Source organism: Melopsittacus undulatus, unplaced genomic scaffold (assembly GCF_012275295.1).
Source record: "Melopsittacus undulatus isolate bMelUnd1 unplaced genomic scaffold, bMelUnd1.mat.Z mat_scaffold_768_arrow_ctg1, whole genome shotgun sequence".
NCBI lineage: Eukaryota > Metazoa > Chordata > Aves > Psittaciformes > Psittaculidae > Melopsittacus > Melopsittacus undulatus.
This window is the reverse complement of record NW_022994578.1, coordinates 10,201-33,007: the sequence shown is the minus strand read 5'-3', so window position 1 is coordinate 33,007 and position 22,807 is coordinate 10,201. Positions and strand designations below refer to the sequence as shown.

General features: G+C 55.1%; 2 protein-coding genes across 4 annotated transcripts; both read left to right on the top strand.

The window, feature by feature from the left end:
* Window positions 1-516: 516 nt before the first annotated feature.
* Window positions 517-3,434, top strand: LOC117438886 (DDB1- and CUL4-associated factor 11-like). The gene is made up of 4 exons (XM_034074276.1): window positions 517-683; window positions 1,119-1,274; window positions 3,018-3,141; window positions 3,416-3,434. The coding sequence occupies exons 1-4, from the start codon at window positions 530-532 to the stop codon at window positions 3,432-3,434; spliced, it is 453 nt and encodes a 150-aa protein (XP_033930167.1). The 5' UTR covers window positions 517-529.
* A 190-nt stretch (window positions 3,435-3,624) lies between these two features.
* LOC117438887 (neuroguidin-like) lies at window positions 3,625-16,505 on the top strand. Of its 3 annotated transcripts, XM_034074277.1 has the most exons (9): window positions 3,625-3,893; window positions 4,167-4,520; window positions 10,483-10,554; window positions 13,997-14,081; window positions 14,165-14,214; window positions 14,422-14,506; window positions 14,759-14,921; window positions 16,147-16,355; window positions 16,457-16,505. In XM_034074277.1, the coding sequence occupies exons 1-9, from the start codon at window positions 3,888-3,890 to the stop codon at window positions 16,486-16,488; spliced, it is 1,056 nt and encodes a 351-aa protein (XP_033930168.1). In that variant the 5' UTR covers window positions 3,625-3,887; the 3' UTR covers window positions 16,489-16,505. The 3 variants fall into 3 exon arrangements, with proteins under 3 accessions (XP_033930168.1, XP_033930170.1, XP_033930169.1); XM_034074279.1 differs by lacking the exon at window positions 3,625-3,893 and having other exon boundaries at window positions 4,085-4,520; XM_034074278.1 differs by lacking the exons at window positions 3,625-3,893; window positions 4,167-4,520; window positions 10,483-10,554 and adding an exon at window positions 12,455-12,668.
* Window positions 16,506-22,807: the final 6,302 nt, after the last annotated feature.

Here is a 22,807-nt window from a genome sequence, read left to right as displayed (position 1 = left end):
TATGGGTCCCAACGTGTCTCTATGGGTCTCTATGGGGCAGGGGGACTCCCGTTATGTGCTCTCCAACTCCAAGGACCAGAGCTCCAAGCTATGGGACCTTCGCTGCCCCACAGGTCCCAATGTCTCTCTATGGGTCTCTATGGGTCTCTATGGGTCCCTATGTGTCTCTATGGGTCTCTATGGGTCTCTATGGGTCTCTATGTGTCTCTATGGGTCTCTATGGGTCCCAATGTCTCTCTATGGGTCCCAATGTCTCTCTATGGGTCTCTATGGGTCTCTATGGGTCCCAATGTCTCTCTATGGGTCCCAATGTCTCCCTATGGGTCCCAATGTCTCTCTATGGGTCCCAATGTCTCTCTATGGGTCTCTATGTGTCTCTATGGGTCCCTATGTGTCTCTATGGGTCCCAATGTCTCTCTATGGGTCCCAATGTCTCTCTATGGGTCTCTATGTCCCTATATGGGTCCCAATGTCTCTCTATGGGTCCCAATGTCTCTCTATGGGTCCCAATGTCTCTCTATGGGTCTCTATGGGGCTCTATGGGTCTCTATGGGTCCCAATGTCTCTCTATGGGTCTCTATGGGACCTTCGCTGCCCCACAGGCCCCAATGGGCTGGAGGCCACACGAAGAGCAGTGGCCAAGCAGGGATGGGACTACAGATGGCAGCGGGTGCCCCATAGGGGTGAGCTATGGGGCAGCTATGGGGCAGCTATGGGGTAGCTATGGGGTGTCTATGGGTGTCTATGGGTGTCTATGGGGTGTCTATGGGTGTCTATGGGTGTCTATGGGTGTCTATGGGGTGTCTATGGGGTGTCTATGGGGTGCTATGGGGCAGCTATGGGGTGTCTATGGGGCTCTATGGGTTGCTATGGGGCAGCTATGGAGCAGCTATGGGGTGTCTATGGGGCTCTATGGGGGTGCTATGGGGCAGCTATGGGGTGTCTATGGGGTGTCTATGGGGCTCTATGGGGTAGCTATGGGGCAGCTATGGGGCAGCTATGGGGTCTCTATGGGTGTCTATGGGGTGTCTATGGGTGTCTATGGGGTGTCTATGGGTGTCTATAGGTCTCTATATGTCCCTATATGTCCCTATGTGTGTCTATGACGTCACCCCCAGCGCTGACGTCACCCCCCCTGCCGGGTGACACGTCCCTCATGACCTACCGCGGTCACGTGGTCCTCAACACCCTCCTGCGCTGCCGCCTGGCCCCGCCCCCCGGCCCCGGAGCCGGCCAATACCTGAGCGCGGCCTGTGCCACGGGAGCTGTGATTGGTCAGAGACACAGCCAATGGGAGACCAGGGGGGAGGGGCTGAGGGGGGGCTGTGGGAGCCAATGAGAGTCAATGGGAGCCAATGGGAGCGCAGGGGCGGAGCTAAGGGGGGGTCAATGGGAGGTCAAGGGGCGGGGCTAAGGAGGGGCTATGGGAGCTAATGGCAGCCAATGGGAGCGCAGGGGATGGGCCACGGGCGCTGTGATTGGTCAGAACGGGAGCCAATGGGAGCCAATGGGGGAGGGGCTAAGGGGGGCTAAGGGAGACAATTGGAATCAATGGGAGCCAATAGAAGCCAATGGGAGCAGAGGGGGGAGGGGCTAGGGGAGTCAATGGGAGGTCAGGGGGCGGGGCTAAGGGGGGGCTATGGGAGCCAATAGGAGCCAATGGGAGCTCAGGGGGAGGGGTATGGGGGGGTCAATGGGAGGTCAAGGGGATGGGCCACGGGTGCTGTGATTGGTCAGAGAGGGGGCCAATAGGGGGTCGAGGGGGGAGGGGCTAGGGGGGGCTGTGGGTGGCAATGGGAACCAATGGGAGCTAGTGGGAGCTAATGGGAGCCAATGGGAGGAGAAAGGGGCGTGGCTAAGGGGGGCTATGGGAGCCAATGGGAGCGCAGGGGGCAGGGCTAAGGGGGGGGTAATGGGAACCAATAGGAGCCAATGGGAGGAGAGGGGGCGGAGCTAATGATGGAGGGCTATAGGAGCCAATGGGAGGCAATGGGAGAGCAGGTGGCGGAGCTAAGGACGGGGTTAATGGGAGGTCAGGGGGCGGGGCTAAGAGGGGGCTATGGGAGTCAATGGGAGCCAGTGGGAACCAATGGGAGGGGAGGGGGGCGGGGCTAAGGGGCTGTGATTGGTTAGAACAGGAGCCAATGGGAACCAATGGGGGAGAGGCTAAGGGGGGGCTATGGGAGTCAATGGGAGGGGAGGGGCTAAGGAGGGGGGTCAATTGGAGGTCAGGGGGCGGGGCTAAGGGGGAGCTATGGGAGCCAATGGGAGCGCAGGGGATGCGCCACCGGCGCTGTGATTGGTCAGAGTGGGGGCCAATGGGAGACAAGGGGGGAGGGGCTATGGGGGGGGCTATGGGAGGCAATGGGAGTCAATGGGAGCCAATGGGAGGGGAGGGGGCGGGGCTAAGGACGGGGGTCAATGGGAGGTCAGGGGGCGGGGCTAAGGGGGGGCAATAGGAGTCAATGGGAGCGCAGGGGATGCGCCACGGGCGCTGTGATTGGTTAGAACGGAGGCCAATGGGAGCCAAGGGGAGCAGAGGGGGGGCGGAGCTAATGGGGGGCTATGGGAGCCAATGGGAGATAATGGGAACCAATGGGAGGAGAGGGGGGTGGGGCTATGGGGGAGATAAGGGGGGGCTATGGAGTCTATGGGAGCCAATGGGAGCACAGGGGGAGGGGCTAAGGGGGGTGTGATTGGTTAGAGCAGGAGCCAATGGGAGGGGAGGAGGAAGGGGCTGAGGGGGGAACAATAGGAGCCAATGGGAGCCAATGGGAGCGCAGGGGGCGGGGCTAAGGAGGGGGGTCAATGGGAGGTCACGGCGCGGGGCTAAGGGGGGGGGATATAGGAGGCAATGAGAGCCAATGGGATTTAATGGGAGTCAATGGAAGTCAATGGGAGTCAATGGAGTCAATGGGAGTCAATGGAAGCCAATAGGAGCTAATGGAAGCCAATGGCAGCCAATAGGAGCGCAGGGGGCGTGGCCTGTGCGTGACCCCGCCCCCTTTCCGTCGCAGTCTATGACGTGCTGACCGGGAGGCCCGTGCGGCGCCTGACCAATCACAGCGGCTGCGTCCGTGACGTCAGCTGGCACCCGGAGGGGGGGGCGCTGGCCAGTGCCTCGGTGGGCGGGGCTAAGGGGTCAATGGGGGTCAAGGGGGGGCTATGGGTGTCTGTGGGTGTCTATGGGTGTCTGTGGGTGTCTATGGGTGTCTATGGGTATCTATGGGTGTCTATGGGGTTCTATGGGTATCTATGGGTGTCTATGGGTGTCTATGGGGTGTCTATGGGTGTCTATGGGGTGTCCATGGGTGTCTATGGGTGTCTATGCGGTGTCTCTGGGGGCTATGGAGTGTCTATGGGGGGCTATGGGGTGTCTGTGGGGCTCTATGGGGTGTCTGTGGTATATCTATAGGGCCTATGGGCTTCTATAGGGGTGTATTTGGCGTCAATAACGGTCTATAGGACTATGGGGCTCTATAGGGTGTCTATAGGGGTCTATGGGGTATCTATACAGGTCTATGGGGCTCTGTAGGGTGTCTATGGGGCTCTATGGGGTGTCTATAGGGGGCTATGGAGTGTCTATGGGGCTCTATGGGGGGGCTGGGGGGGGCTATGGGGTGTCTATGGGTGGGGTATCTATAGAGTCTATGGACTTCTATAGGGGTGTATTTGGCGTCAATAACGGCCTATAGGGTGTCTATAGGGCCCTATAGGGCTCTATGGGATGTCTATAGAGATCTATGGGGCATCTATAGGGTTCTATGGGGCTCTATGGGATATCTAGGGATCTATGGGGTATCTATAGGGGTCTATGGGATGGCTATAGGGGTCTGTGGGGTATCTATAGAGGTCTATGGAGCTCTATAGGATGTCTATAGGGGTCTATGGGACATTTCGGGTATCTGTAGGGGTTTGTGGGGCTCTATAGGATCTATCGGGCTCTAAAGGGGTCTATGGGGCTCTATAGGGTGTATAGGGCTCTATAGGATATATAGGGCTCTCTATAAGGGTTCTGTGGGGCTCTATAGGACCTATAGGGGGTCTATGGGGCTCCATAGGATCTATAGGGCTCTCTATAGGGGGTCTATGGGGCTCTGTAAGGCTCTGTATGGGGTCTATGGAGGTCTATAGGATCTATAGGGCTCTATAGGATCTATAGGGCTCTCTATAGGGCTCTATGGGGCTCTACGGCGCTTCCGTCCCGCCCAGTCCCGTTCTTCGCCCTCCCATTGGCCGCGCCCCCCGCCCCTCACTCGCTCCTCCCCTCCCTATTGGCCAACACCGCCCTTAGCCCCGCCCCTGACGCCCGATGCTCGCCTCCCATTGGCCAGCTCCGCGTCCCTCACGCCTCCCGCCCAGCGCCTGGTAGGCGGGACTTCCCCCCTCCTCCTCGCCCTCCCATTGGTCCGTCCTCCCAGAGCCGCTCTCCTATTGGCTGCAGCCCTTTTACCTCAGCCCTCAGATCCAAGATGGCGGCGGCGGAGGCGGTCGCGCTGCTGGAGGCTCTGCAGGGGCAGGTTCGGGCCTATATTTACCCCCCATAGACCCACATTTACCCCCATAGACCCACATTTACCCCCTCAGACCCACATTTACCCCCCACAGACCCACATTTACCCCCATAGACCCACATTTACCCCCATAGACCCACATTTACCCCCTTTCAGACCCACATTTACCCCCCTCAGACCCACATTTACCCCCATAGACCCACATTTACCCCCATAGACCCACATTTACCCCCTCAGACCCACATTTACCCCCCATAGACCCACATTTACCCCCTCAGACCCACATTTACCCCCATAGACCCACATTTACCCCTCTCAGACCCACATTTACCCCCCTCAGACCCACATTTACCCCCCTCAGACCCACATTTACCCCCCATAGACCCACATTTACCCCCCTCAGACCCACATTTACCCCCATAGACCCACATTTACCCCCCTCAGACCCACATTTACCCCCATAGACCCACATTTACCCCCATAGACCCACATTTACCCCCCATAGACCCACATTTACCCCCCTCAGACCCACATTTACCCCCCTCAGACCCACATTTACCCCCCACAGACCCACATTTACCCCCCATAGACCCACATTTACCCCCCTCAGACCCACATTTACCCCCATAGACCCACATTTACCCCCCATAGACCCACATTTACCCCCCTCAGACCCACATTTACCCCCCTCAGACCCACATTTACCCCCATAGACCCACATTTACTCGCCATAGACCCACATTTACCCCCATAGACCCACATTTACCCCCATAGACCCACATTTACTCCCCTCAGACCCACATTTACCCCCCTCAGACCCACATTTACCCCCCTCAGACCCACATTTACCCCCATAGGACCCCACATTTACCTCCCCTCAGACCCACATTTACCCCCATAGACCCACCTTTTAACCCCCTCAGACCCACATTTACCCCCCATAGACCCACATTTACCCCCCCTCAGACCCACATTTACCCCCCTCAGACCACATTTACCCCCCCTCAGACCCACATTTACACCCCTCTCAGACCCACATTTACCCCCCTCAGACCCACATTTACCCCCATAGACCCACATTTATACACCCCCCATAGACCACATTTACCCCCCCTCAGACCCACATTTACCCCCCTCAGGACCCACATTTACCCCCCATAGACCCACATTTACCCCCTCAGACCCACATTTACCCCCCATAGACCCACATTTACTCCCCTCAGACCCACATTTACCCCCTCAGACCCACATTTACGTCCCCTCAGACCCACATTTACCCCCATAGACCCACATTTACCCCCTCAGACCCACATTTACCCCCCTCAGACCCACATTTACCCCCCTCAGACCCACATTTACCCCCATAGACCCACATTTACCCCCTCAGGACCCACATTTACCCCCCTCAGACCCACATTTACCCCCCTCAGACCCACAATTTACCCCCATAGACCCACATTTACCCCCATAGACCCACATTTACCCCCATAGACCCACATTTACCCCCCCTCAGACCCACATTTACCTTCCATAGACCCACATTTACCCCCCTCAGACCCACATTTACCCCCTCAGACCCACATTTACCCCCATAGACCCACATTTACCCCCCATAGACCCACATTTACCCCCCTCAGACCCACATTTACCCCCCATAGACCCACATTTACCCCCTCAGACCCACATTTACCCCCATAGACCCACATTTACCCCTCTCAGACCCACATTTACCCCCCCTCAGACCCACATTTACCCCCCTCAGACCCCACATTTACCCCCCATAGACCCACATTTACCCCCCTCAGACCCACATTTACCCCCATAGACCCACATTTACCCCCCTCAGACCCACATTTACCCCCATAGACCCACATTTACCCCCATAGACCCACATTTACCCCCCCTCAGACCCACATTTACCTTCCATAGACCCACATTTACCCCCCTCAGACCCACATTTACCCCCCATAGACCCACATTTACCCCCCATAGACCCACATTTACCCCCCTCAGACCCACATTTACCCCCTTATAGACCCACATTTACTCGCCATAGACCCACATTTACCCCCCATAGACCCACATTTACTCGCCATAGACCCACATTTACCCCCATAGACCCACATTTACCCCCATAGACCCACATTTACTCCCCTCAGACCCACATTTACCCCCCCTCAGACCCACATTACCCCCCATAGACCCACATTTACCCCCCTCAGACCCACATTTACCCCCCCATAGACCCCACATTTACTCGCCATAGACCCACATTTACCCCCCATAGACCCACATTTACTCGCCATAGACCACATTTACCCCCATAGACCCACATTTACCCCCTCAGACCCACATTTACCCCCATAGACCCACATTTACCTCCCCTCAGACCCACATTTACCCCCCCTCAGACCCACATTTACCCCCCTCAGACCCACATTTACCCCCATAGACCCACATTTACCCCCCTCAGACCCACATTTACCCCCATAGACCCACATTTACCCCCCTCAGACCCACATTTACCCCCCATAGACCCACATTTACCCCCCTCAGACCCACATTTACCCCTCTCAGAACCCACATTTACCCCCATAGACCCACATTTACCCCCTCAGACCCACATTTACCCCCATAGACCCACATTTACCCCCCTCAGACCCACATTTACCCCCCTCAGACCCACATTTACCCCCCATAGACCCACATTTACCCCCATAGACCCACAATTTACCCCCATAGACCCACATTTACCCCCCTCAGACCCACATTTACCCCCCTCAGACCCACATTTACCCCTCTCAGACCCACATTTACCCCCCTCAGACCCACATTTACCCCCATAGACCCACATTTACCCCCCATAGACCCACATTTACCCCTCTCAGACCCACATTTACCCCCATAGACCCACATTTACCCCCCTCAGACCCACATTTACCCCCATAGACCCACATTTACCCCTCATAGACCCACATTTACCCCCATAGACCCACATTTACCCCCATAGACCCACATTTACCCCCCTCAGACCCACATTTACCCCCCTCAGACCCACATTTACCCCCCTCAGACCCACATTTACCCCCATAGACCCACATTTACCCCCCTCAGACCCACATTTACCCCCCCTCAGACCCACATTTACCCCTCTCAGACCCACATTTACCCCCCTCAGACCCACATTTACCCCCATAGACCCACATTTACCCCCCATAGACCCACATTTACCCCTCTCAGACCCACATTTACCCCCATAGACCCACATTTACCCCCATAGACCCACATTTACCCCCCTCAGACCCACATTTACCCCCATAGACCCACATTTACCCCCCACAGACCCACATTTACCCCCATAGACCCACATTTACTCCTCTCAGACCCACATTTACCCCCCTCAGACCCACATTTACCCCCCTCAGACCCACATTTACCCCCATAGACCCACATTTACCCCCCTCAGACCCACATTTACCCCCATAGACCCACATTTACCCCCCACAGACCCACATTTACCCCCATAGACCCACATTTACCCCCATAGACCCACATTTACCCCCATAGACCCACATTTACCCCCATAGACCCACATTTACCTTCCATAGACCCACATTTACCCCCCCTCAGACCCACATTTACCCCCATAGACCCACATTTACCCCCATAGACCCACATTTACCCCCCTCAGACCCACATTTACCCCCATAGACCCACATTTACCCCCATAGACCCACATTTACCCCCATAGACCCACATTTACCCCCCTCAGACCCACATTTACCTTCCATAGACCCACATTTACCCCCCATAGACCCACATTTACCCCCATAGACCCACATTTACCCCCATAGACCCACATTTACCCCCCTCAGACCCACATTTACCCCCATAGACCCACATTTACCCCATAGACCCACATTTACCCCCATAGACCCACATTTACCCCCCTCAGACCCCCATTTACCCCCCTCAGACCCACATTTACCCCCCATAGACCCACATTTACTCGCCATAGACCCAGATTTACCCCCCTCAGACCCACATTTACCCCCCATAGACCCACATTTACCCCCCATAGACCCACATTTACCCCCATAGACCCACATTTACCCCCATAGACCCACATTTACTCCCCTCAGACCCACATTTACCCCCCTCAGACCCACATTTACCCCCCTCAGACCCACATTTACCCCCATAGACCCACATTTACTCCCCTCAGACCCACATTTACCCCCATAGACCCACATTTACCCCCTCAGACCCACATTTACCCCCCATAGACCCACATTTACCCCCCTCAGACCCACATTTACCCCCATAGACCCACATTTACCCCCCTCAGACCCACATTTACCCCCTCAGACCCACATTTACTCCCCTCAGACCCACATTTACCCCCATAGACCCACATTTACCCCCTCAGACCCACATTTACCCCCCTCAGACCCACATTTACCCCCCTCAGACCCACATTTACCCCCATAGACCCACATTTACCCCCTCAGACCCACATTTACCCCCCTCAGACCCACATTTACCCCCCTCAGACCCACATTTACCCCCATAGAGCCACATTTACCCCCATAGACCCACATTTACCCCCATAGACCCACATTTACCCCCATAGACCCACATTTACCCCCCTAAGACCCACATTTACCTTCCATAGACCCACATTTACCCCCCTCAGACCCACATTTACCCCCCTCAGACCCACATTTACCCCCATAGACCCACATTTACCCCCCATAGACCCACATTTACCCCCCTCAGACCCACATTTACCCCCCATAGACCCACATTTACTCGCCATAGACCCAGATTTACCCCCCTCAGACCCACATTTACCCCCCATAGACCCACATTTACCCCCCATAGACCCACATTTACCCCCCATAGACCCACATTTACCCCCATAGACCCACATTTACCCCCATAGACCCACATTTACTCCCCTCAGACCCACATTTACCCCCATAGACCCACATTTACCCCCCTCGTACCCACATTTACCCCCATAGACCCACATTTACTCCCCTCAGACCCACATTTACCCCCATAGACCCACATTTACCCCCTCAGACCCACATTTACCCCCCATAGACCCACATTTACCCCCCTCAGACCCACATTTACCCCCATAGACCCACATTTACTCCCCTCAGACCCACATTTACCCCCTCAGACCCACATTTACTCCCCTCAGACCCACATTTACCCCCATAGACCCACATTTACCCCCTCAGACCCACATTTACCCCCATAGACCCACATTTACCCCCCATAGACCCACATTTACTCCCCTCAGACCCACATTTACCCCCCTCAGACCCACATTTACCCCCATAGACCCACATTTACCCCCTCAGACCCACATTTACCCCCCTCAGACCCACATTTACCCCCCTCAGACCCACATTTACCCCCATAGAGCCACATTTACCCCCATAGACCCACATTTACCCCCATAGACCCACATTTACCCCCCTCAGACCCATATTTACCCCCCATAGACCCACATTTACCCCCCTCAGACCCACATTTACCCCCATAGACCCACATTTACTCCCCTCAGACCCACATTTACCCCCCTCAGACCCACATTTACCCCCATAGACCCACATTTACCCCCATAGACCCACATTTACCCCCATAGACCCACATTTACCCCCCATAGACCCACATTTACTCCCCTCAGACCCACATTTACCCCCCTCAGACCCCCATTTACCCCCATAGACCCACATTTACCCCCATAGACCCACATTTACCCCCCATAGACCCACATTTACCCCCATAGACCCACATTTACCCCCCATAGACCCACATTTACCCCCATAGACCCACATTTACCCCCCTCAGACCCACATTTACCCCCATAGACCCACATTTACCCCCATAGACCCACATTTACCCCCATAGACCCACATTTACCCCCCTCAGACCCACATTTACCCCCCAGGTTGCTGCAGTCACTGACCATATCCGGTTGCTGCTGCTCCGGGTGCGGGGGGGGGGGCTCCGCACCGAGAAGGTATCAATGGGGCGCCCTATAGGGGTCTATGGGGCACTATGGGGTGGCTATAGGGGTCTGTGGGGGTCCTATGGGGTGGCTATAGGGGTCTGTGGGGGTCCTATGGGGCGCTATGGGGTGGCTATAGGGGTCTATGGGGGTCCTATGGGGTGGCTATAGAGGCCTATAGGGGTCCTATGGGGTGCTATGGGGGTGCTGGGGGGGTAAAGGGGGGCTATAGGGGTCTTGAGAGGGGGATATGGGTCATATGTGGTTGCTGGGGAGGGTTATGTGGGGCTGATTGGGGTTACTGGGGCTCTGTATGTGTCTATGGGGCTCTATAGGTCCCTATGGGGCCTTTATGGTTCTCTATGGTGCCTTGTGTTTGTGTCTATGGGTCTTTACTGGGTTCCGTGCATTTCTATGGGGTTCTATGGGGTCTCTATGTGTCCCTATGGGTCTCAATGGGGTCTCTATGGGGTCCCTATGGATTCCTGTGGGGTCCTAGGGGTCTCTATAGGTTTCTATGGGTCTCTATGGATCCCTATGGGGTTCCTATGGGGTCTCTATGGGTCTTTATAGGTTTTTATGGGGTCCCTATGGTTCCATATGTTTCTCTATGTGTTTCTATGGGGTTTCTATGTGTCCTTATGGCTCTCAATGGGATCCCTATGGGGTCTCTATGGGTCCCTGTGGATCCCTATGTGTTTCAATGTGTCCCTATGGGGTCTCTATGGCTCTCTATGGGGTCCCTATGTGTCTCTATGGATCCCTATGTATCTCAATGGGGTCTCTATGGGGTCCCTATGTATCTCTATGGGATCTCAATGTATCTCAATGGGGTCCGTATGTATCCCTATGTATCTCAATGGGCTCTCCATGTATCTCAATGGGTCTCTATGTATCCCTATGTATCTCAATGGGTCCCTATGTATCCCTATGTATCTCAATGGGTCTCTATGTATCCCTATGTATCTCAATGGGTCTCTATGTATCCCTATGTATCTCAATGGGGTCCCTATGTATCCCTATGTGTCCCTATGTATCCCTATGTATCCCTATGTATCCCTATGTGTCCCTATGTGTCCCTATGGGGTCTCTATGTATCCCTATGTATCCCTATGTATCTCAATGGGTCTCTATGTATCCCTATGTATCCCTATGTATCCCTATGTGTCCCTATGTATCCCTATGTATCCCTATGTATCTCAATGGGTCTCTATGTATCCCTATGTATCTCAATGGGGTCCCTATGTATCCCTATGTGTCCCTATGTATCCCTATGTGTCCCTATGTATCCCTATGTATCCCTATGTATCCCTATGTATCCCTATGTATCCCTATGTGTCCCTATGTACCCTATGTATCCCTATGTATCCCTATGTATCCCTATGTATCTCAATGGGTCCCTATGTATCCCTATGTGTCCCTATGTATCCCTATGTGTCCCTATGTATCCCTATGTATCCCTATGTATCCCTATGTATCCCTATGTATCCCTATGTGTCCCTATGTACCCTATGTGTCCCTATGTGTCCCTATGTATCCCTATGTATCCCTATGTATCTCAATGGGTCTCTATGTATCCCTATGTATCTCAATGGGTCTCTATGTATCCCTATGTATCCCTATGTATCCCTATGTATCCCTATGTATCCCAATGGGTCCCTATGTATCCCTATGTATCCCTATGTATCCCTATGTATCCCAATGGGTCCCTATGTATCCCTATGTATCCCTATGTATCCCTATGTATCCCTATGTATCCCTATGTATCCCTATGTATCCCTATGTGTCCCTATGTATCCCTATGTATCCCTATGTATCCCTATGTATCCCTATGTATCCCTATGTATCCCTATGTATCCCTATGTATCCCTATGTATCCCTATGTGTCCCTATGTATCCCTATGTATCCCTATGTATCCCTATGTATCCCTATGTGTCCCTATGGGGTCTCACTGTACCCTACGGGGTCTCCCTCCCCCTCCCGCAGGGTCTGTCCCTCCCCCAGCTGGGGGCTCTGCAGCTGCTGCTCTACCTGCAGGACCTGGGGCTGCTGCGGGGGGTCAAAGTTCACGGGGGGGCCCTGGGGGGGGGCCCCGGCCCTGCCCCGGCTGCTGGAGACCCGAGTGGTGAGGGGGGAGGGGCTGACCCATAGCGGGGATATGGGGGGGGTTATATGGGGGGATATAGGGTTCTATAGGGGGCTATGGGGGCTATGGGGGCTATGGGGGCTATGGGTGTCTATGGGTGTCTATGGGTGTCTATGGGGTGTCTATGGGTGTCTATGGGTGTCTATGGGTGTCTATGGGTGTCTATGGGGTGTCTATGGGTGTCTATGGGTGTCTATGGGTGTCTATGGGTGTCTATGGGGTGTCTATGGGGTGTGTATGGGGGGGTATGGGGGCTATGGGTGTCTATGGGTGTCGTCTATGGGGGGGGTATGGGGGCTATGGGGGAATATGGGGGGAGCTATGGGGGGTCTATGGGGTGTCTATGGGGGAATATCGGGTTCTATGGGGGTATATGGGGTGTCTATGGGTGTCTATGGGGGTATATGGGGTGTCTATGGGGGTCTATGGGGTGTATATGGGGGGATATGGGGGCTATGGGGGGATATGGGGGGGCTATGGAGTGTCTATGGGGTGTCTATGGGGGAATATGGGGTTCTATGGGGGGATATGGGGGTATATGGGGTGTCTATGGGGGTCTATGGGGTGTATATGGGGGGATATGGGGGGTCTATGGGGGGATATGGGGGGCTATGGGGTTCTGTGGGGGTCTGTGGGGGTCTATGGGGGGCGATGGGGGGCTATGGGGTTCTGAGGGGGCTATGGGGTTCTATGCAGGTCTGTGGGGTGTTTTATGGGGTTCTATGAGGGTCTATGGGGGGCTATGGGGTTCAGGAGGGTTGTGTGGGGCGTCTATGGGGTTCTATGGGGTTGGTATAGTGTGGGGGGGGAGATCTATGGGGCTGGGCTCTATGGGGCTGCCCTATAGCGGATGCTGGGGGAGGGTCTATGGGGGGTTATATGGGGTTCTATGCAGTTCTATGGAGTTGCTATAGTGTGGGGGGGAGATCTATGGGGCTGCTCTCTATGGGGCTGTGCTCTATGGGGCTGGGCTCTATGGGGCTGTGCTCTATGGGGCTGTTCTCTATGGGGCTGTGCTCTATGGGGCTGTGCTCTATGGGGCTGGTCTCTATGGGGCTGTTCTCTATGGGGCTGCTCTCTATGGGGCTGTGCTCTATGGGGCTGTTCTCTATGGGGCTGTGCTCTATGGGGCTGGTCTCTATGGGGCTGTTCTCTATGGGGCTGCTCTCTATGGGGCTGTGCTCTATGGGGCTGTTCTCTATGGGGCTGTGCTCTATGGGGCTGTGCTCTATGGGGCTGGTCTCTATGGGGTTGTTCTCTATGGGGCTGCTCTCTATGGGGCTGTGCTCTATGGGGCTGCCCCACAGGTGCTGGAGAAGATGCGCCCCATAGAGCACCGCATCAAGTACCAGGTGGAGAAGCTGCTCCGGGCGGCCATGACAGGGGCCCCAGGTGAGCCCTGCCCCATAAGTGTGCCCCATAAGTGCCCCCTATGGGTCCTGCTGCCCCATAGACACCTCCTTATCGCCCCATAGGAGCCGAGCACCCCTTGGCCTTCCATCCGGAGCCCTCCAACATGGCCCAGGTGAGCTATGGGGCAGCTATGGGGTTATATGGGGTGTCTATGGGATGTCTATGGGGTGATATGGGATGTCTATGGGGTGATATGTGGTGTCTATGGGGTGATACGGGGTAACTATGGGGCAGCTATGGGGTGATATGGGGTGTCTATGGGGTGATATGGGGCAGCAATGGGGCAGCGCTATGGGGCTCTCACACCTCTGCCCCATAGGAACCGGACCCAGCCCCATTGAAGCCCCCTGGCTTAGGGGGCGGGCGCCGCTACGTCCCACCCCACATCATCCCAGTGCAGTATGGTGAGTGCAGACCCTGCCCCACACATCCTGCCCCACACATCCTGCCCCACACATCCTGCCCCACACATTCTGCCCCACACATTCTGCCCCACACATTCTGCACCACACATCCTGCCCCAAATACTGCCCCACACATCCCGCCCCACACATCCTGCCCCACACGTCCTGCCCCACACATCCTGCCCCACACATCCTGCCCCACACATCCCCCCCTTAGCCCCATAGATGCTGACGGGTGTCTCTGCCCCATAGATTCTATGGGGCGCGAGCAGCGGGCGCAGGAGGCCGCGCGGCGCAGGGCGCTCAGCAGCTCAGTGCTGAGGGAGCTGAGGGATGAGCTCAGTGATGCCCCACAGGAGCTATGGGGCAGCCGTGGGGCAGGGGGAGAGAGGCCCAGCAAGGGAGAGGTGGAGAGGTGGGTATGGGGGGTAGTTATGGGGCGGGTTATGGGGCTCTATAGGGGTTCTGTGTGTCTCTATGGGTCTCTATGGGGTCTTTATGGGTCTCTATGGGATCTCTATGGGGTTTCTGTAGGGTCTGAATGGGTCTCTATGGGGTCCCTATCGGTCTCTATGGGTTTTTATGGGGTGTCTGTGGGGTCTAAATGGGTCCCTATGGGGCTCTATGGGTCTCTATGGGTCCCTAGGGGTCTCTATGGTGTCCTTATGGATCCCTATGGGGTCTCTATGGGTTCTGTATGCATCTCTATGGGGTTTCTATGGGTCCCTATGGGGTCTCTGGGTCTCTATGGAGTCTCTATGGGTCTCTGTGGGTGTCTATGGATCCCTATGGAGTCTGTATGGGTCTCTATGGGGTCCCTATGGGTCTCTATGTGTCTCTATGTGTCTCTATGTGTCTCTATGTGTCTCTATGTGTCTCTATGTGTCTCTATGTGTCTCTATGTGTCCCTATGGGTCTCTATGGGTCTCTATGTGTCTCTATGTGTCCCTATGGGTCTCTATGGGTCTCTATGTGTCTCTATGGGTCTCTATGGGTCTCTATGGGTCTCTATGGGTCTGTATGTGTCTCTATGGGTCTCTATGGGTCTCTATGGGTCTCTATGGGTCTCTATGTGTCTCTATGGGGTCTCTATGTGTCTCTATGGGTCTCTATGGGTCTCTATGGGTCTCTATGTGTCTCTATGGGTCTCTATGTGTCTCTATGTGTCTCTATGTGTCTCTATGGGTCTCTATGGGTCTCTATGTGTCTCTATGTGTCTCTATGGGTCTCTATGTGTCTCTATGTGTCTCTATGTGTCTCTATGTGTCTCTATGTGTCTCTATGTGTCTCTATGTGTCTCTATGTGTCTCTATGGGTCTCTATGTGTCTCTATGTGTCTCTATGTGTCTCTATGGGTCTCTATGGGTCTCTATGGGTCTCTATGTGTCTCTATGTGTCTCTATGTGTCTCTATGTGTCTCTATGTGTCTCTATGTGTCTCTATGTGTCTCTATGGGTCTCTATGGGTCTCTATGTGTCTCTATGTGTCTCTATGTGTCTCTATGTGTCTCTATGTGTCTCTATGGGTCTCTATGGGTCTCTATGTGTCTCTATGTGTCTCTATGTGTCTCTATGTGTCTCTATGTGTCTCTATGGGTCTCTATGTGTCTCTATGGGTCCCTATTGGTCTCTATGGGGCAGGACCCTATTGGAGGAGTCCCTCCTCGTGCGCCTGAGTGAGCCCCGCGGGGCTCGGCGCCGGCGCCGCCTGATGACGTCATCGGGGGGCGGGGCCTTGGCCTCCATCACCCACTTCGGGGCCTCGGCCGCCCTCTGGGAGCCGACCAATCAGGAGCCGGCTCCGGCCAAGAGGAGGAGGAAGGTGACCAATGGGAAGAGGAGGAGGAAGGGTGAGGCCACGCCCCCTATCCCAGCCTGCCCTGCGGCCACGTGATCCATAGAGGCCTCCCTTGTGTGTCACGTGACCCACATGTCTTTGCTTCCCCCCTAGGTTTCCGTTGGCGGCGCGGAGAGCCACATTAAAGCTCATTTGCATATCGTTTGCGTCTCATTTGCATCTCATTTGCCTGCCACGCCCCCTTGGGCTGTGCTGGGTTCCCTATGGGAGAAGCTGGGATTGGGTCGGGTTTGTCTTGAAAGGAGAGTGGGAAAGGGGACGGAATAAAACTGGGGTGAACTGGGATGGACTGGGGTAAACTGGGATGGACTGGGATTAGGGTTATAGGTGGGTGCCTCTATGGTGCCTCTATTGTGTCTCTATGGTGCCTCTATGGTGTCTCTATGGTGTCTCTATGGTATCTCTATGGTGTCTCTATGGTGTCTCTATGGTGTCTCCATGGTGTCTCTATGGTATCTCTATGGTGTCTCTATGGTGTCTCCATGGTGTCTGTATGGTGTCTCTATGGTGTCTCTATGGTGTCTCTATGGTGTCTCCATGGTGTCTCTATGGTGTCTCTATGGTGCCTCTATTGTGTCTCTATGGTGTCTCTATGGTGTCTCTATGGTGTCTCTATGGTATCTCTATGGTGTCTATGGTGTCTCTATGTGTCTCTATGGTGTCTCTATGTGTCTCTATGTGTCTCTATGTGTCTCTATGGGTCTCTATGTGTCTCTGTGTCTCTATGTGTCTCTATGTGTCTCTGTGTCTCTATGTGTCTCTATTTGTCTCTATGTGTCTCTATGGGTCTCTATGGGTCTCTATGTGTCTCTATGGTCTCTATGGGTCTCTATGTGTCTCTATGTGTCTCTATGTGTCTCTATGTGTCTCTATGTGTCTCTATGTGTCTCTATGTGTCTCTATGGGTCTCTATGTGTCTCTATGTGTCTCTATGTGTCTCTATGGGTCTCTATGTGTCTCTATGTGTCTCTATGGGTCTCTATGTGTCTCTATGGGTCTCTATGTGTCTCTATGGGTCTCTGCCGCGGGCAGGTGGAGGGGAGCAAACACTGATACGATGTAGGTTCACTAAAGCTCCGTTCATTGATTACAAGGCTGCTCTTCATACACTGTCTTACACGCGATCAGGCATTACTTGATTGGCTGCTTCACTTTTCCCACGAGGGATACACGCTCCCCTTTACCTGTCCTGATTGGGTTCACACCTTGGCTTCAGCTTAGCTTTACATCATGCTGCTGGCATCTTGTTATTGCGTTCCTGTACTGCTGACCTGGATGCTTCCTCTTCCAGCCTGGGATCAGAGATTAGGGTCTGATGTATCACACTGAATGTATCACACTGAATGTATCACACTGGATGTATCACACTGAATGTATCACACTGAATGTATCACACTGGATGTATCACTCTGGATGTATCACACTGAATGTATCACACTGAATGTATCACACTGAATGTATCACACTGGATGTATCACACTGGATGTATCACACTGGATGTATCACACTGGATGTATCACACTGAATGTATCACACTGGATGTATCACACTGGATGTATCACACTGGATGTATCACACTGAATGTATCACACTGGATGTATCACACTGGATGTATCACACTGGATGCATCACACTGAATGTATCACACTGGATGTATCACACTGGATGTATCACACTGGATGTATCACACTGGATGTATCACACTGGATGTATCACACTGAATGCATCACACTGGATGTATCACACTGGATGTATCACACTGGATGTATCACACTGAATGTATCACACTGAATGTATCACACTGGATGTATCACACTGGATGTATCACACTGGATGTATCACACTGGATGTATCACACTGAATGTATCACACTGGATGTATCACACTGGATGTATCACACTGGATGTATCACACTGAATGTATCACACTGGATGTATCACACTGGATGTATCACACTGGATGCATCACACTGAATGTATCACACTGGATGTATCACACTGGATGTATCACACTGGATGTATCACACTGAATGTATCACACTGGATGTATCACACTGGATGTATCACACTGGATGTATCACACTGGGGATGGGGATGAGGATGAGGATGAGGATGGAATGGGATGAGATGGAATGGGATGGGGATGGGATGGGAATGAGGATGGAATGGGTGAGGATGGGATGGGGTGAGGATGGGGATGGGGTGAGAGTGGGGATGGGGGGATCCGTACCGGAACCCCATAACCGGGTCCCTCACAGTTCTTAACCTCCCCTGCAATGAGCAGTGGGAATGATCTCATTATTAACAGGAGGACGTTAACGTTTAAGTGTCTTGGGGCTGTTTAAGTGCTGCTCATTGAAATCAGTCAGTCAATGGAGTCAATGGGAGTCACTGGGAGTCAATGGGAGTCAATGGAGTCACTGGGAGTCAAAGGGAGTCAATGGGCTCACCCTGGCATCCTTGCAGTACATCTCATATCCCCAGGGGCTGATGCCAAGATCCCCTTCTCCCAGCCCCACCGAGCTCCCCATTAGGCTCCATTACCAGGGATGGGCAAACGAGTGGGTGACAGTCAGCAAAGAGGCCCCACATAGCCAGGATGCCCATGGGAATCCTATTGGATGATGAGGATGAGGAGCAGGGAGGATGAGGAGCAGGGAGGATGAGGAGCAGGGAGGATGAGGAGCAGCAATCCAGTCCCCTTCCCTACTTGAGGCTCATTCCCCCTTTGCCTCAAGTACAAGCTGGACAAGAAGATGGAGGCAAAGAACAAGGAAAGGGAAGAGGAAGGCGAAGACTTGGAATAGGGGATCCGAGAAGTGGCTGTGTGGGCTGATGCCCCTATCCAGCATCTCCAGGACAGCAACATCTGCATCGTCCTAGGACCTGGGGCAGTGAAAAGCTCACCCCAAGATCTTTGTCATTTATCTGCCAAAAACAAAAAGGGAGAAGAAAAATAACTGCAAAAAACCAGAATTTGGGGAATAACTCACTAAACAATTCAAAAAATAGGAACTCACAGAGCTATGGAATGGGGGGGGGAGGGGTGGGGTGGAAGGGACCTTCAAGCTCCTCCAGCTCCAACCCCTGCACCTTCCACTGGAGCAGCTTGCTCCAACCTGGCTTTGAGCACTGCCAGGGATGCGGCATCCAAACCTTCTCCATCCAACCCATCCCAGTGTCCCCAGGGAAGAGCAGGTTGAAGAGCAGGTTAAAGCCATTCCCATTTCCCTTCCTCTCCATCCCTCATCCCAAGCCCCTCTCCAGGTCTCCTGCATCCCCTTTAGGCACTGGAGCTGCTCTAAGCTCTCCCCTTCAGGAGCCTTCTCCTCTGCAGGCTGGACCAGCCCAGCTGCTCTCAGCCTGGCTGCAGAGCAGGGATGCTGAAGGCAGGCAGAGGCCACGCAGGGCTGGCTGGTTCCACTTGTTTTCTCCCTTCATCCTCCCTTTGTTCACCCAGCAAGTCCTACAGGGAAGAAATCCCCTGATCCCAATGCTCGGGAGAGACTTGGCTTGAGGCAGAGCAAGCCGGGTGCATCCTTAGGGATGCTCCATGCAGGGAGAAAAGGCACCAAGACACCCAAAAGTGCTTTCAGGTGAGGGGTGCTGGAGGAGGGAGGCTGTGCACGGATGGGCACATGTGGAGCCCTACCTGAAAGGGGTTGCAAGGATGCTGGAGGGGGACCTGCATCAGGGATAGGACAAGGGGTGATGGGTTCAGACTGAAACAGGGAAGTTCAGGTTGGAGATAAGGAAGTTCTGCCCTGGGAGGGTGCTGGGACACTGGGATGGGTTGCCCAGGGAAGTGGTGGATGCCCCATCCAGGCAGTATTCAAGGTCAGAGCCTTGGGTACCATTGTCTAATGCGAAGCATCCCTGCCTATGGTTGGAACTAGATCATCTTCAGCTCCTTTCCAACACAACCCATTCCATGAGTCCATATTTAACAAGGCATTTCACCAGCCCTCCCCATTTTGGTTTAACCCTAGTCAATATTTAACCCTATTTATCATCATTTTCCTATTTTAACCCTATTTTAACCCTATTTTAAAGTGGGAAACAAGCTTTTCATATCCTTGCAGCTCCTACTTAGTCTTATTCTGAAGGGCTTTTAGCACCTGGTAGTTGTAGCAACCCTGAGGAGCACTAGAGCACACAAACACACAAACTAGCTTCCAAATGCATTTGAGACACATCAATAGAAGTTATGTTTGCAAATAGACATAGAAACACTTAAACATGTTCAGCGACTGCTTTAAACAGTAAAGTCTTATCAGTAACAGTAGTAAGGCTCAACACTGACCTTGCTTTAGCTGCATTACAGATGACTGCTTGAGCCTGGCTGAAGCTCCTGTAATGGATTTTGAATGCAGTTCTCTTTCTCCACCTCCTGTTTCGGAAGCCTCTTACTCTCTTTCCATGTACATCTTCCCATGTCTCTCCAGTTAACCAGTTAACTCAGTCAAACTGGGAGTTGTGTCGGGCTCAGCAAGACTCCCCCCACAAGCTTGATATGAAACATTACAATTAAAAGCCATTTCCGAGCCCAATCACACATATAGGGCACACCAATCACACATATAGGGCACACCAATCACACATATAGGGCACACCAGCCCCGCATACTTTGCCTTGCAGTGGTACTTGTGTGGCAGCACTCCATGGCACTTGGAACAAGAGCAGACCAGGCCACCTCAGGGCTCCCACAGCAGGAGAAGAGACCTCTGCCAGCCTAGGCCCGAGTTTAAGGTACCCAAGAAGAGAAGGTCCAGCAGCAGCTAAGCCCAGCCTGGAGTCTATCAGGCTTGTGAACAAGCAGCAATCCAGTCCACAAGTCACCATCAGGTCCAGCAATTGCCAAGCTGCTCTGTAATCATAGAGAAGGTTAAACCAGGCGATCAGTCTAAAGTCTGGATTAAGGATCTTCATAGGCAGGGACAGAGCTGAAGAGCAGCATTAATCCTACAGAGCCCAAAGAGCAATTTAGGCTCAGAGCTGGGTTTAAATAGGGCTCCTGGGTGTGGTCTAGTGCACAGGTGAGGCTGCTTAGGGTCATTAAGGCTTCCTAATGCCCTCAGTGCCTTAAGGGGGCACCTGAGAGCAATGGAACATTCTAGTTCTATCCACAGGGCCCACAGAGTGAGGTGTGATTGCAGTGTTGGGATGGGGTTTGTTCCATGTGTTAGCTGGTGTCGTGGTTTGGGGTAGGGTTAGTGAGGGGCGGGCGGGGGGCAGCGTTGCGAAGCCAGGCGTGCGCTGAACAGGCGCAGCACCAGTACCCCCTCCTGGCCCTCCGGCCCCGGGCGCGGGGGCCCGGCGTTCGGGCGGGTTGGCAGGGCGCCCGGGCCCGGGCGGCCGGGGCCGGGGGGGGCCTTGTTGCCCACGGCAACGGCCCTGGGGGCCGGGGGCAGAGAGTGAGGGGCGGGCGGGGGGCAGCGTTGCGAAGCCAGGCGTGCGCTGAACAGGCGCAGCACCAGTACCCCCTCCTGGCCCTCCGGCCCCGGGCGCGGGGGCCCGGCGTTCGGGCGGGTTGGCAGGGCGCCCGGGCCCGGGCGGCCGGGGCCGGGGGGGGCCTTGTTGCCCACGGCAACGGCCCTGGGGGCCGGGGGCAGAGAGTGAGGGGCGGGCGGGGGGCAGCGTTGCGAAGCCAGGCGTGCGCTGAACAGGCGCAGCACCAGTACCCCCTCCTGGCCCTCCGGCCCCGGGCGCGGGGGCCCGGCGTTCGGGCGGGTTGGCAGGGCGCCCGGGCCCGGGCGGCCGGGGCCGGGGGGGGCCTTGTTGCCCACGGCAACGGCCCTGGGGGCCGGGGGCAGAGAGTGAGGGGCGGGCGGGGGGCAGCGTTGCGAAGCCAGGCGTGCGCTGAACAGGCGCAGCACCAGTACCCCCTCCTGGCCCTCCGGCCCCGGGCGCGGGGGCCCGGCGTTCGGGCGGGTTGGCAGGGCGCCCGGGCCCGGGCGGCCGGGGCCGGGGGGGGCCTTGTTGCCCACGGCAACGGCCCTGGGGGCCGGGGGCAGAGAGTGAGGGGCGGGCGGGGGGCAGCGTTGCGAAGCCAGGCGTGCGCTGAACAGGCGCAGCACCAGTACCCCCTCCTGGCCCTCCGGCCCCGGGCGCGGGGGCCCGGCGTTCGGGCGGGTTGGCAGGGCGCCCGGGCCCGGGCGGCCGGGGCCGGGGGGGGCCTTGTTGCCCACGGCAACGGCCCTGGGGGCCGGGGGCAGAGAGTGAGGGGCGGGCGGGGGGCAGCGTTGCGAAGCCAGGCGTGCGCTGAACAGGCGCAGCACCAGTACCCCCTCCTGGCCCTCCGGCCCCGGGCGCGGGGGCCCGGCGTTCGGGCGGGTTGGCAGGGCGCCCGGGCCCGGGCGGCCGGGGCCGGGGGGGGCCTTGTTGCCCACGGCAACGGCCCTGGGGGCCGGGGGCAGAGAGTGAGGGGCGGGCGGGGGGCAGCGTT

Coding starts and splice junctions, on each gene's coding strand:
- LOC117438886 (XM_034074276.1), top strand. CDS start 530: ATGGGGCTCTATGGGTCTCTATGGGTCCCAATGTCTCTCTATGGGTCT. Junction 684..1,118: donor GCAGCGGGTGCCCCATAGGG/GTGAGCTATGGG, acceptor CGTCACCCCCAG/CGCTGACGTCACCCCCCCTG. Junction 1,275..3,017: donor TGCCACGGGAGCTGTGATTG/GTCAGAGACACA, acceptor TTTCCGTCGCAG/TCTATGACGTGCTGACCGGG.
- LOC117438887 (XM_034074277.1), top strand. Junction 14,922..16,146: donor AGCAAGGGAGAGGTGGAGAG/GTGGGTATGGGG, acceptor TCTATGGGGCAG/GACCCTATTGGAGGAGTCCC. Junction 16,356..16,456: donor TGGGAAGAGGAGGAGGAAGG/GTGAGGCCACGC, acceptor CTTCCCCCCTAG/GTTTCCGTTGGCGGCGCGGA.